Source organism: Halichoeres trimaculatus, unplaced genomic scaffold, assembly GCF_033239565.1.
Source record: "Halichoeres trimaculatus isolate MK-OKI-2021-1 unplaced genomic scaffold, fHalTri1.1 fHalTri1_scaffold_1, whole genome shotgun sequence".
Classification (NCBI taxonomy): domain Eukaryota; kingdom Metazoa; phylum Chordata; class Actinopteri; order Labriformes; family Labridae; genus Halichoeres; species Halichoeres trimaculatus.
In genome coordinates, this window is record NW_027437179.1 from 23,040,696 (window position 1) to 23,055,863 (window position 15,168).

A 15,168-nucleotide genomic window follows, 5' to 3' on the forward strand; every position below is an offset into this window, starting at 1 on the left:
ACTCTACTCACAATAACCAAAAAATGTCAAAACAACTGTCTGGTTGGGCATTCCTAAAAACACACAGACTCGTTTTACATCTTCTGGCACTGCCTGAAGCCAACCATGTTGTGCAGCTGTGTTGGAGGTGGTCTCTTGTCCATACATCTGGACCATGTTAGTAACTTCCTGTCACAGCATCTGCTCTGCCCCCACCCCACAGAGCCAGCGGCAGACCTGACAACACACAGATACTTCTATGAGTTAAGTTTGCAACCACAGTGATGAGTTGGTGTAGTGCAAGGATCTGAAAGGTAAAGCATTCTCTTTGCATGGACATGCCTCATATATCTGTGTTCAATGTAAAGAAGGTGTGGACGCTGCCTATTAAACAGCCAGTGATGACTCATTGTTTTGAGTGGACACTGAAAAGCAAAAGCCTGGAGACTGTATTGCATAATTGTTTGAAACAGATGTAGGACCACGTCATTTTATCATGCAACCTTTAAGTAAATTGAATCCATGCAGTTGTTGAAAATAAAGACACAGCTTTGCTTTAAAAAAGCTACAAAAACACCTTTGTGTTGTATTTTTGAAGACAGGAGCATGGATTTTCTGAAAAGCCTTATAAGATGCAGTGTTTCACGCATATTCTAACTTCACTTAAATTCAGCCACAAACAGAACTAATGGAATTAGTCATCCATATTAATAGTTTAATCCAAGACAAGCTGGAAAGAGCTTTGCAGTGTTTCTTCTGCTCCAGGTTACTTTAGGACACAGGCCCAATGCTTATGTAAATTGTCACTGAAACACAATTGTCTGTTAATTTTTTGGAGTGGCACAGATTAGTTTTGCTCATATTATTGTTTCTTTTGCCTTGTGCTGGAGCTCAGTTTTTGGTTCATTGCATGATAGATTCTAAAAAGCTTTTTCTTTTACATTATGTGCTTTATTTGGAAGGATAAGTTTTGAAATTCAGAATTTAAACTTGTCTTTTACTATCAGTTATGGAGCAAGTTTTATTCATTTTGTGTAATATTCTAATTTGGACATTATAACAATGTGGAGGTTGATAGAATAATACCTCAATACCCTTTATAGATAGCAAGGAGCCTATAAGCCCCTTTAAAACAAAAAGTTGAAATTTGTTTCAGCAGTGAATTCACATCATATTAATTTAACACTGGATTTCGTGGTTTTGAATGAGAAGACCTTGTGCCTAGTAAAACCTTAATATACAAGTAAGACCTCTTCCTCTGACAGACCCTATGGTGAGTATAAATTGCTGTAATTTATTCTGTAAATCCACAGAAGGCAAGGGGCCTTGTGCTATCTGCTGTAACATTCTCAACAGATCAAATTGGTATTTTTTTCTATTCAGATAGAAACTATGAATACATAAAGTTGAAGTAAATGAAAGACATGGAGGTACAGTGCATGGAGATGGCCTCCCTTCAAATTCTAGCAGGTTGTCTGTCTGGGGCTCATTGAAGACATGGTTTTGACACTTTCATACACGATGACAGTCTGTTTAACAGTTGGAACTGTCTTTGAGTAGCTACAGTTCACATGGGGTGTAAATAAAGATCTAAAAGTACTGAAGCCAGTGCATTAAACCTTAAAGTTACCCCATAATTTAGTTTGACAGCAAATCAGCCAATTCTTAAAATGCTTTTATTGTCTGCGGGAAATAGCCAGTTAGATCTAGGTTTTTAATTCCAAGATCTGCCAGCATTATGTAGAGCTCTAAAGTAAAAGTCCTGCTTTGGAGGGTAAACACTAACTACATGCTTTAGTGTATGTAGACTGCTGGAAATAATATTTCTATTAACTGCGAGTCATGTTACAATAAGGCTAAATGATAATCCGTTGGACCGAATTTAATGAGCTGTAAACTCAGAAAGAGTGAGCTCGTTGATAGTCAGTTGCCGAGTCCCCTCCCTCCCCCTCCGCCCCTCTGCCCTCCCCCCGGGCCCCTCCAACGGTCCAAACTGACGACGCTGCCCCTGGATGGAGATTGAGTTAGGGATTACCTCGGAGGAAGAAGGGGGGAAACTTTTTCCCCTTTTATTTTCAAGTGCTGTTTGATTGTACAGAGAGAAAGGGATAGAGTAGGCGTGTGAGGAGGAGTGTTAAGATTTTCCAGGGAGGACGTTTTTGCGGAGTAGAGTCACAGACGATAACTTAAACGGTTAACTAAAGTTGAGTGAGACACCCGCCGTGAATGGAAACTAGCTAACTCTCCTCACATCTGTGGCCAGTCAAAGCTAGCTTCGCCTGATGAATAATCAACATGGGACATGGTTAAGAGCATAAATATGTCGTTTTGGTGTTTGTAGTTTAATGACGGCTCAGGAGTTTTGAAATCGGAAGAAAACCGGTTTTTCCATGGTACCATATCGCCGCTTTTGTGTGTGTGAATGGTGGAGTGTTTTTCCTGTTTGACAGGGCCGATTGTCAAGAAGTAACGTCACTGCCAAAACAAAGGCTCATCGGTAAGTTTTGAAATCACTTTTTTGTTTTAGAGAGAAGCAACAGGTTTGTTTCTGTGTCTCAAAAGTTTACACATCTAAACTACTTGTTACTTTAATCCAACGGGATGAGTTGTGTGTCAGTGATGATTTGTTAGTTACCATATGTCTATTACTGTAAACAATAGACTTAGTCGCCAATGATAATTGATCATATTTGAGCGATTCAACCTCTGACCCTGATTTATCAGTTCCAGATTCAACAGCTGTCAGGTACCAACCCCACTTCTGTTGCCGGTATCCGTTTACCATTTACAGTAAAAGCACAATGCAACTTGTCCTTCAGTGTTGAACAAAGAGTAGAAAATAACGACCAGGGAATGCAGTGGTTTTAATTGTGGGAACCGAACCAGACACTTTCCTCAGTATTGACTTCATGCATTGGGGTTGGCAAAAGTTGTGGTAGTAGTTTATGTTAAGTTACCTGCAGCTGCAAACAGAAAAAATCATTGCTTATGTGGATTGTTTGGTTTAAGAGAACTCCAGTATAAAATACATAAACTATACATGGCCCAATATTTTCTCATCTCCCTGTGACAGCTGTAGCACTCAGATAGCCCTGGCCTTGTGGTTCTGCTTTGTGATCTAGGGTGGGAGTGCCTCAGGTTCTGTGGGCAGTATGATGACAGCTTACAGGTCCTGTTTTTTACTGGGGACTTCAGTCTGGAGTTACAACCTTCCAATGCACCCCCCATCTACCTGACCTATACTGTGTCAGACTACACCAGATGGTTAGGCCCCTTTCAAAGGGAAGAGAGAGGAAACCCTTCCCTTCTTTCTCGAAAAAAAAAAAAAAAAGAGCGTGGAGGGCAGAGAGTGATGAAAGATAGACTACACATGTTTTGCTGGCACCTCTGAATTAGCATGAGCAAAATGAACAAAGCAGTCTCATTTATGTCCTTGTACTTATAGAATATACTCTATACTAACAAAGCTTTGACACACATTCAAATTTGAGGCTATGAAAAAAACCCAGAGTTGTTGAATTTATTTTGAATCACACTTAAAAAGTTTTCTAAAAGGAAGTTGGACTCGCCATGTAAGAGGCTAAACCTGAAGTTTGGTTTAGCATTATGTTAGAATCAGTTTTTTTTTCATGACCAAAGCAGTTATTTTCTCCCTGAAAAGATATATGCATAGAGTAAAGGTTATATCAAGAAAAATTAGTATTGTATTGGGTTGCCATCTGCATTCTTGCTGTTTCAGATGCCATTGGTTAATGCTGCATATTGTGGAGTGAAGTTCACATAAAAATTAACTTCAAAAGTTTTCATAGTTGATTGAGTTAACACTCCGGCCATGTCAAGCGACATGCACAGGCCTCCTGCATCTGTCCATATGCACAGCACATGGTACGACTGCCCACATTATGGAGTGGCATTCGCTTGTAATTATTAATAACAGCAGTGTTAATTGGAAGATATCTGCTGTTTCAGTCTGCACAAGACCCGTGACTTTCTACTTCTCTGTGTTTAATGGATTTACTTACATTGGACACATTCATTTGTAGATTTATCTAATTATCTTAGAAATTTGTGGTCATAAATGTGGAAAAGAAGGACAAAATGGAATTATCCTTTTTTTCTTCGGTTCCTCTGAATCATAAACAATGAAAGTGGGTATTGTCCCAAAAGGGCATTCTAAAAGGAACTTTTTAAACTAAGGAATAAACTAAAAAGACTCAGAAAATAGGGATAGATGTCATTCTTTATGTTTTTTCTTCTTAAAAGATTGCATACTTAGTAAAACATGTATTGCTTTTGTCATCAAATGCATAAAAGAGAACAGACATAGCTGAGGGTCAAACCCCACAGGCAGAAGGATCTCCCCGGTGCTAGAAAAGCCCCATTGTAATACGAAAACCACATGAAAAAGTGATACCAGTCATTTTCAAACACCCATCCATAGGCTACTTATAGCACTTAAACACTGGTTATAACTGAGACATGAGAGCGGCTTTGAATTTTCTTGGGAGACGAAGCCCAAGCTCGATATTTTAGGATCGTGAGATCCCTGTAGGAGGTACAATTATTGTGGACTGGAATTTGACAAAGAGGGTTAAATGGCTGCTTTAAATGACAGAGCAGCAGACATACATAGGCAATGCACAGAAGTCTGAACTGCTTTCATGTTCTATCCCCCTTATGCCACTAAAACAACCCTATCGAAGAATGAACTCACTTGATCACTGGCCCATTCGATTTTATTTAGACAGTCTGATTGAGCTGATCAACTTTTAGTTGAAGCATCTGAAAGAGCTCAAAGTTTTGATATATTCTACAAGACTATAATAAAGATTTCTCCCAGCTCAGTTCTGCACAGAGGTCAGGACAGCCCTGGGACCAGAAGGACTTTGGTGATGTGTTCAAGGACTTCTCTGCATGATGGGTGGTTCCCTACACTAACCTAGTATTCACCAGCAGCATATATTATCTCATACACAGCCATAATGTCATGCTCTCACATATGGCCATCAGACTCCACCACATGGCCTACTAAATGCTGCTCTCCACCACAAACCCCTAATAGAGCGTTGTGGGACTGCCCCTCCTTGCTTGGTGCACATACTGTAAACTGCTTCCCCTGCTGCTAGGTCAAAACTTCAATTTACTGCAGCGCACTCTTTGAACTTCAGGGATGAATAATAGTTCTTTGCATGGATTTTAACCATGTTAATGAGCATGTATACTGATGTGCGCCATGCACACATGCACCCTTCACATGTGACCCGCTTTAAAAGGCTTCACATTGTGTTTCTGAACTTTTCATGCCTCACTATAAGTAGCTCTTGCAGTCTTAAGTTAAAAGGCCTTCATTGTTTACAGCTGATTCAAACATGGAAGAGATTGAGAGATAACTCGGCAAAACAGCAGGATATCACTCATAGAACATTAGAAAGTGAATGGTGTCCGTTGTGGGATGAGATGACTAGTAATTTGTCCCCAAAGTCGTTAACTGTATTATTGTGTGTCCTTTAAGTGTTTTTATATTAGTAGGAAGTTTATTTCAGTTCAATTTTTTGCAGCTGGGATTTTGAGTGACACATTCTTTTCTTGGTAATGGCCTCTACTTCCAAAAGGTATTCAGCTCGAGGGAATATTGCATGAGATATGGGTTTTGATAACTCAGATTGTGACCCATAATCAGGAAATCCAAAATGTGCCCTGAACAAAATAAAGTGGTTTCAAAATCCAGTTCAGTTTATGTAGGAAAATGCAATGGTTCGGCTCTTAAGTTTACATTTTCCACAGCTCTGTTGTCACAATTTGAGGGAATTTGACAAAACTGAAATATCCTTTCCACTCAGATTTCTTGTTCAAGAGAGATCCAACCACGTGTTGGTTGTGTTCAAACCAATGTGAGGGTTTATTCCTGACAGATACAGTTTTGGATAATGCGTGCACTTTCAAACTGTAAACAGGGGTGAGTTTGTCCCATCCCTGATCAGAAAAAAAAGATGTTCTTGAACTCATGAAACTCTGAAATGGCGTTTGAGTGATGTAATTGAGTGTGCCTTAAGTTGTTTATACGAGTCATGAAAGCAAGCCACGTGCAGAAAGGTTGCCAGACACTCATTTCCATGTGATTATTGTGCATGCAAATGGATCCCATGTGTCATTTTTAGTCAAGACTGGATAGTTGAATAATCCTTCCGTGTGAGTCCTTAGTTATGCAACTGAAAGACAGTGTGAATGCAGGAGAACAGACCCTATCGAAGAATGAGTTTGAAGAAAGGGTCCAGATTAATTTGAGATCTTGTAACCCTCTGCAGAAAACCAGAATAAAGAGAATGAGATTGGTGTGTTTCAGGTAAACCTGATAGAGAAATTTAAAAAATGATTGATAATGACCGGTTAACATAAACTGTTCATGGGCTGGGGAAAGTTCAAATTCATCAATCAGATCTTAGCATGTCTTCACTGATTTCATACCTTATTAGAGTGGATGAGGATAACATGTCAATAACTGTAATAGCATGTGAACATTACAGCACAACCATGCATAGAGGCACCCAGTGATACAATGAAAGTGTTATGTGTGGATTAACCTATGAGCCAGACAGATTACATACTGAATTTCAAAGCACCGTAAATCTCCTGTTCCTGCTGTTTTCTTGGCATGACCAGATTGCGAAGTCTTTTTGTGTTGGCCATGCTAACTTTCTAGTGCAGCTCAGATTTCTTATTACCTGTTTGTCTGATTGTTTGTCCAAATCAAATGAGTTGTACTGTTGAGCTGAGGTGATGTGTGAGGTGAGGTGAGTATTAATGATCTTTAAGTTGGCGTTCTTTCTCTCTGCCACAAAGAGAAGAGTCAGTTCCTGCTGAAACTTGATGTTCCACTTCCTCATCTGGTCCTAAGCTTCCTCTTCCTGTCACAGAGCAGGATGCTATATACTGGCTCATGCCTGTCTCAGTGTAATCCAGAAGGAGAGAGCAGATGTTATTGTAATAATGAGCATGCGTTTATCCTTGCTTATCCAGTTTTATCAGTACGCACAGTATGGTGTCCATTACAACGACCCCACTCTGACAGCACTTTTGCCACGGTGCCTCTTGTCTGGACTCCATCAGCCTCTCAGCTGGGCGGGTTGTTCTGCTGAGGGTGGTTGGCATGATTTACGGCTGCAACTGTGAAGGCAGAATCCAGTGCATCTCTCATTCCTGAGCAGTCTAAGAGAAGTTGTCAGGTCGCCAAACTATCCCAGCAACACAGGTTTTCAGCCTATCAGCTGTCTCTTGTTGTCAAGTCAGAAGAGATCGCAGAACCCTCGGCCGTGTTCATTCACAACCACCCCCGTTTAAACACACCCAAATTAGCTATGTGGGGAACTCATCGTTGGCCCAGCCTGTCTCTAAGCAGCTGAGCACTCAAATCTGTGCTGCTTAACCCCCCGCTGTGTTTGTTCAAGGGGTGGTGGTGGTGGTGGTGGGGTAATACTTGTTTGGAAGTTTTTGTTTCGGGGGCAACGTGATATTCCAGTCGGTCATCTGTAGTTGATCCTTATTGTTGGTTACACATGGTGTCAAAGTGTTGCCTCCTTACTAATTTAAGTGATCTTACTAAACCTTAATATGACATCTTTTTTAATATTGATAAAATAGATTTAAGGGTGTGTGGCACTTTTAAAGTTTTTAATGGTTTAACCAGAGAGTGATGTTTGCCAAACTTAAGTTTCAGCAGATAAATTAGCAAGTCACTGGCTTCACTTTAAGTTACCTGCCTGATTCAGACAAAAAAGAAAAAATGCCCTGGAGTATCGATACTTAAAACGTGGTATTGTTTACTTTTTGAAAAACAGGGAGTATCCATACTTTCTCAGTATCAGTATATTCTGCAACCCTACTTTAACCCAGAATATCTCAACAGCTGTTAGATGGGTTGTTTTGTCTGTTTGACCAACAAGCATGATTATATAACCAATAATAATGTTGGCTTTTTTTATACCAGGATTTCCGCAGGGTCTTAAAAAGTATTAAAAGTTGATAAATTAATTATGGGAAAACTAAGGCCCTTAAAAAGTATTTAAAAGTCTTAATCATAATTTTTTGAGATATTAAATTTTATTGGTTTTCAAACTTTGACTCCAAAAGTATCCATGAACATTCAATTTCCTCCTTGTGACTATAACAAACTAACCTGACATGCCAGATGGACAGTTCCATATGTCCACCATGGAAATAGTCCATTCTGGGCAAGATTTGAAATAACCGCACCTGGTGATTGGACGATCATTCTGGTTGTCACATTCATCACAGACTGATGACATAAAAGGACTGTGCAGACTTTCGAAGTGATCTTGAGAAAGTCTTACCTTTAGATATATGCCTGATCGTTATCCACAACTTAAAATGAGATTATCAGCCCCAAAACAGGTTATTAGTAAATGCTATTTCTTAACTTCCTGATTGGGTCGGACAGGACCAGACTGATTTGCACGTCAGAATCCCCTTGACAACACGCCAGCCAGCCAAGTTTAACATTGAAAGAGAAGATTTATTTTGCAGCAATGGTGGACACTGGAGTGAGACCGTCTGACAGAAAAAAGACGTCACAAACAGCTGTTTGTGATAATGTGCATTCCAACCCTCATGCAGTGGTCTGTTCTTGCTTAAGAGTCTGTCAATAAAATGAAGAGTGAGGTTATGTTAGCTCTACTTGGTAGATGAGCACTGGCAGGACATAACCAGGATTCATTAACATCACAAGTTGTGGATACATCTCAGAGCACCGGGCTGTGAGTAGCACCAAATATTGCCAGCTACTAAACTATGCTACAAAGTTTACAAAGTTTGCTTGTTGTCACGCTTCAGCCAGTAGTGTGATGTGACTGTCAGTGGATACCTTACCCCGTTGTGTTGTATCTGCTAAAAAGTCGTCTTGAACAAAGAAAAGCAGTGTTAAAAAGGGGATTGATCCCCGTTTATTTTCCAAAACAAACACACTCCTTGGTCCTCATGACCGTGGAGCAAGTGCTCTATTGGAAGCGGAGTCCTAATGGGTAGCACTAACGCTGGCTTTACCAGAAAGTCCTAACAACACCTTTAAGTAATGCATTAAAACTTTAATATTTATATACATTATACCTGATTATTTTACCAGGATTAAAAACCTGAAAATTTAATGGCATCCTTTGGTTGTACTCTGTGTTCAGTGGTGAAAAGCAGATGCAGGCAAACTAACAGACCAAAGTTGGCAGTGACTTGGTTAAATGATAGTACCTGTAAGACATGTTAGCATGGCATCAGACTTCAGGTCTTGGCGAATGTGTTTAGTAGGTTGCCAGGTGACTTCAGCTTTTGGAAATTCAGCAGGAATGAGTTGATATCTTTTGAGGCCCTTAAAGAGTCTAGTCACTAAGATAGATAGCTCTGTTTCCAGTTTGGACCCCCTCCCACCATCACTCACCAGCCCCCTGAAGACAAATACTTGGCACCCATCTAAAAGCAAACACTGGGGGAACTACCAGTTTCCTTGGTGCTTCCAGTCATCTCCATGTGGTCTTTTTTTCTGTCCGCATGGTTTCCTCTCAGTGCCACTAGAGGTCACAGCCATGGGCCTCAGAGTCTTTGTTTGGCCTCATAATGGCCCTATTCTCCCACAGCAGCAAGGCCTTCAAGCCTGCTAGACATTGGACACCATTAAGACTAACAAAGAGGAAACGTGAGGCAGATGCACAGAGATATTAGAGTGTAACTCTGTGTGTGTTTGTGTGGGCATGTGTATATAGAGTTATCTTTATTTAAATAGTGAAGATGTTAGCCGGTGGTACGATTAACAAACAGGAGATGCAATAGAAGGGTGGACAAAGGACTCAGTGAATTCCTAATATATCCATTATATTCTGTTATGCTCATTTTAATCTACCTATTTATTTGCCTACAAACTTTGTGAAAGCTGTATTCGGCTGTGCTCAAAAGACCACTGCAGGTAGATAAGCAAACCTTGAAATAGACCTCCTTTCATTCTGTGATGAAGACTTTGTTGTCTTTTTATACCCAGTAACATGCACTGACCCCTTTAAATGTACAGAATGTTATTTGTAAGAGGACTGATCAGTGTAACAGAAGTGCAGCAGGTTACCAAGCAAGGTGAAAGTGTTTCATGTTGACTCTACGCCTTATCTGTGCTATGACATCAATCAAATTCATCTGTCATAAGTTACTGATCGAGTTGATCAATAATTTCAGGCTGAACTCAACTGAAATTTTCAAGTCAATTGCATTTACCACGGCCCAATTCTCTTCTTCTGTGGAACAGTCCTCAAACCAGCATGTAGAGGCAATAACAGTGAGAGATCAAAGTGATACGAAAGGCCCAAACAATGAGGTTCCTGTGTCAGTCAGCTTTTTTTCTTACCTCCTTTTCTGGGTCACACGCAACCTGGGTCCTGGATTACTGGGCAACAGTGGCCACACTAAGACATCAAACACAAACGTATTAACCCATTCTTTACAGATTGTGTCAGAGTGGTACTAATGTTGTGCCTTTCTGCCTCCTCCCTGCATGATATAAAAAGTGCAAAGACAGAATAGTGGGTGGTAATGCTGTAGCATTAATCCTGAAGTGGGATGGAGTCAAATATTTATGTTAGCTTGTTGTGCTTGTTGTGCTTGTTTGTAGCTGGGTGTGTGTCTGTTTTCTGTGAATGCACAATGAAAAATCTTTGTGTGTGTTTTGTGTGTACGTGTGTTGGACCAGAATTTTGTTTATAAGTCATGCAAAGTCACAAACCAGGACCGTGGGTGTTGTTTGGTTCATGAAAGAAAAGAAATCAGTGGCGCGGCTTCTCTGCAGCTGGATCTCTGTACACAGAGGGCTCACACTGTCCTATTCACATCTTTAAGATATTTAAACAGAGTTTCTGGAGGTGGAGACACAACACAGCTGTAATGAGACATAGAACAACACACAAGCCAACCAGTTGTATTCAGACTTTATTGTCGTTAAGACCACAGTGCTAACCTTATAGCCATCATTGTGCCCGTACTCCACCGTATGAGAGTATTTTTAAATATGCCTCATTGATGAAAAATAATTTGCTTTCCAGGCAGTTTGTGATACGTAATTAGATTTTTACCAAACACTTCAACCAAGGAAAATCATATCACATTGTCTCACTTTTTAGTATAAAAGTCTTAATGCTCAGAATGATGTGACTTACACCAAAGCTAAGACTTGAGGCTCTAATGAGAGCCATACACATTCTACCTGTTTTGTTTTTAATTTGATAATAAAATGAGACATAGAAGTTGTTGCTGATGGAAAGCAGAGAATGAGAATGAAAGATAGTTGCTCAAGAAGTACAAGTGACTAAAGAAGAAAAGAGAACTTTCCAACATGCTCTCATTTTTTCCATGTAAAGTCATTCACAGGCAGGACACACAAAACTACAGAGCCCCTTGTCTGAGAAAGAGACGCCAAACACATGAGGCTGGTCTGAGTGTGAGAGAAAATAGATTGAAGAAAAATTCCAGGTGTGGAAGGAGAGGTGCAAGTAGACAGGGGGGAAAGAGAAAGATCTGGAAAGGCACAAGGAGTAAAGGCAGGACTGACTGTTCCCAACTGTTTGTCTCAAGCCGAAAACGTGAGTTTGCTGTAATCGGATCTCAGCTGTGGTGAGCTCATACAAGACGCCTGCCAGCAGACTCAGAAAGAGAAGTCCACCCATGATCCTTTAGCCTGCTGCACTCCTCTGTGGCTCTCCACAGGCCTGCCTGCTTAAATATCACATATGGTTTTACTGGTCTGGGAAGAAAGGGGAATGTCAAAATATCAAAAACATATTTAGATAAATGGTGACTTTCATACTTTAGGGCATGAACATTTGATCTGTACCTGCGCATAAATGGACTATAATGAATCTATTTACATCGCTGTTTGAGGTAAGCTACACAGCCCCTATCAGGGAAAACCCCCAAAAAAGATCAAAACTAGCCATTTAATAATTAAAACAAAGGGAATGATCAAAACAGGCTGATAGCATTCAAAAGAAGGCAGATAATAGCATTAAATAAATAAAAATGATCTGGTACTTCAGATATTGGAGGTAACCATTATAACAAGGTGGAAGATAAAAGGCTCTACAATAAAAGTTTACAATAAAAATTTAAAAGAGATCTCAGAGAGCTCCATAACTGTGAGGGACAAGCCACAAACTTTTAAAATCAGTTTAAAAACTTAGAATAATCAAAAGTTACTGCAAGATTGAAAAGAGGCTGAAGTCATGCCACCATCAACTCCTATTTAAAATTTTGTTGTTTTTTTTTCTTTTCAGTTGCCAAACATGCCCAGATGGATGTAAGATAAAGACAAGAAGTTCTCTCCTTGTCTTGAACTTCCTCCTCCACTCTCACTCAGAATGGCAGATCCCATAGGGCTGAGCTCGGAGGGGGCCGGGGCGGGCGTGTCTGAGGTTGATCCCTGTAGCCTGGAGATTGTGAGGAAGTATGATGTCATCCCTGCCGTCATCTGCTCCATGTGCTGTCTGTTTGGCATCATCTACTGCTTCTTTGGTGAGAAACTAGCTGTCTGAACAAAATGTTTGAAGTATTGATTAACACCCAACTGGTTTCTAATCACTGTGGTCTGTATCTTGTTATAAGTGGATGACACTGATATCTTCTGTGTCCCCTCTCCCAGGTTACCGCTGTTTCAAAGCTGTTATGTTCCTGTCTGGTCTGATGTTTGGCTCCGTCATCATCTTCCTCCTGTGCCACAAGGAGCATGTGCTGGACACGCAGCTGAGTGTGGAGGCCAGCGCAGGAATCGGACTTGGTATAGGCCTTCTGTGTGGTCTAGTCACCATGCTGGTGCGAAGTGTCGGCCTCTTCATGACCGGCCTTCTGCTGGGCCTCCTCCTGGCGCTTGCCACCCTGCTGGTCACTCAGCAGTTCTACACACCCACCACAGTGTGGGTCCCACTGGGGGCTCTCCTGGGAACAGGCATGCTGTTTGCTGTGTTGACGCTGCAGTGGCAGAAGCTCTTCACCATGCTCTCCACTGCTGTGTTTGGAGCAGCCATCATGACGGTGTGTGCTGATTACTTTGTGGAGATGCTAGCTTTGGCCACGCATATTTATGACTGCCTCCGACTCACACCGGGGCCACCTCTCTGCTGGTACAGCTGGGTCATCCTGGGCATCTGGCCTGCCCTCAGCTTCATAGGAGTGCTGGTTCAATGGAAACTGACAGATGACAGTTTCTCACACACCGAGGGTAAGGAGGAAGGAAATAATCATGCTCTTTGAGTGTTATCAAAAAAAAAGCAAAGTCACCAGAAAATTTCTTAAGCTAATGCTTTTTGTAACTTGATACATACTGAAAATAATTATTTGATTTAACAAATCAATAGTTTCTGCTCTTTTCTGTCATAGACTAAAATGATTATTTCTTTCATGTGTAAATGATCTTAAAGGATGTCTCTGAATTTTCTTTCCCTCTTTATAGTTGTCATCAGTCGAAGACAGAAGAGGGTCCAGCTGATGAGGATCCGTGAGAAGGACGCCAATAAGCGGCAGCAGGCAGGTGGGCAGGAAGGCACATACCGCCGTAAACCCACCCCAGTGAAACGTTACGCTGGGGATCTACTGGCACCGGTCAGTGTCACCCAACATGGCGTGTACTGCAAAACTGATGCCATGAATTCTTTATCTCCATACTTTTGTTGTATCTCACTCCTCTGTCCTCTGTTGTTGCTCCCAGAGTTACCTGCAAAGTCTGCGGGACAGACAGATGGGCACCAGCACTTCCCTTAGCAGCCTGGGAACTGCCAACCACACCATGATTGACCTGGACTTTGATACTGGGTCTACTGCGCCCCTAACAACTACAACCCCCATCATCAGGGTCTGAGAATCACTGAGATGTGAAGGGACTGATTGCTGCTCTCTGGTTCTCCAGCTGTTTCAAGTAGAGTAGAATGAACAGTTCCCTGTGCTCAGGGTTTATCTTACTTCCAGATTGACCCAGAGTGGGGACCTGTGTCTCCCTGGGGGTTCAGTGGAAGAGACCAGTCCCTGTGTGAACTCCTGTTTGGTGCAAACTATAACCACTGCAAGCTGCGTGTTTCTCTGAGAGACACTTCAGACTGACATTTACAGAGTAAGGTCCTTAATTTCCTCTTATTTTGTATTAAATGCATAAGAAGCAAGTATGAGCCTCAAGAACGAGTGTGTGTGTCTGTTTTGGTTGAGAGAATGACAAAGATGTGTTTGGAATTACATGTACTGTACTAAAAAATTAGTCATTGTCATGAAGTCTTGTGTTCATTGTTAAATTAATTACATGTCTCTTTTTTAGATGAGTTAGAGTCAAATAGAAAATGTAGTTGAGAAAAAATGGAAGTATGAAAGTGAAGCACAACTAAGCAATGCAAATGAAACAGTCTGTCATTAAGAGCTCTTTGCTTGAGCTTTAGGCCGAATCTTTCCCAGCAGCACTCTTAATTCTGCAACTTTCTTTGTGTGTGTGAGAATACAGTAGGTGAAGATTTGTTGTGCACTGTATGCTCACAGAGTTCATGTTTTGTAATTTATTTTATATAAAGGAAAAATACACGTTAGATTTGGAAAAAAAATTACAAAAAACAAAGCATGTCTGTTGTTAATGTATAGATTTTTAAATAATTATACCTTTCATTGTTTGGAATTCACAGGGACAAAGCTTTGTTACCTGAATGTGTACATACCTGTAGATAGAAATGTCAGAGGAAAATAAATGTGTTTGATACAAAAACAGATTCCTCTCTTTCACTTAAGTCATAGAAATTATGCTGTTTGTCTCTGTACACGTGGCAACACTGGCATTACTCATCAGATTTTCATGAACAAGAGGTCATGGGGAGGATTTCCTTCTCTGTATGTGGTTGGGGTTGCCATGGTGAAAGGGTTTTTTTGTGCTTGTTAGACAATGCAGGGAAGATTAGGCTTTGATCCCAATGAACATTTTACTTGTGAGCCACTTTTGTGGTGCAGGGAATTGGATTCAAGAGGGTGATTTTACTGCTGACATTATGTCTTGTTTAACAAAGAAAATGATTCACTTAAGACACATGTGTGTGCCAGGTGATTTCTCTGAGTCCAGTGTGATTCACAAGATACTGAATGTGTTCAGCTACATTTAAAGTGTTGCATAATAAAGGCTGCACGCTCCCC

At 40.8% G+C, this 15,168-nt stretch overlaps 1 protein-coding gene across 3 annotated transcripts; it reads left to right on the forward strand.

The window, feature by feature from the left end:
• The first annotated feature begins 1,962 nt into the window (after window positions 1-1,962).
• On the forward strand, window positions 1,963-14,947 carry LOC141796556 (transmembrane protein 198-like). Of its 3 annotated transcripts, none has more exons than XM_074677749.1 (5): window positions 1,963-2,476; window positions 12,291-12,528; window positions 12,656-13,231; window positions 13,463-13,611; window positions 13,718-14,947. In XM_074677749.1, the coding sequence occupies exons 2-5, from the start codon at window positions 12,375-12,377 to the stop codon at window positions 13,865-13,867; spliced, it is 1,029 nt and encodes a 342-aa protein (XP_074533850.1). In that variant the 5' UTR covers window positions 1,963-2,476; window positions 12,291-12,374; the 3' UTR covers window positions 13,868-14,947. The 3 variants fall into 3 exon arrangements, with proteins under 3 accessions (XP_074533850.1, XP_074533867.1, XP_074533858.1); XM_074677766.1 differs by having other exon boundaries at window positions 13,463-13,540; XM_074677757.1 differs by having other exon boundaries at window positions 12,374-12,528.
• Window positions 14,948-15,168: the final 221 nt, after the last annotated feature.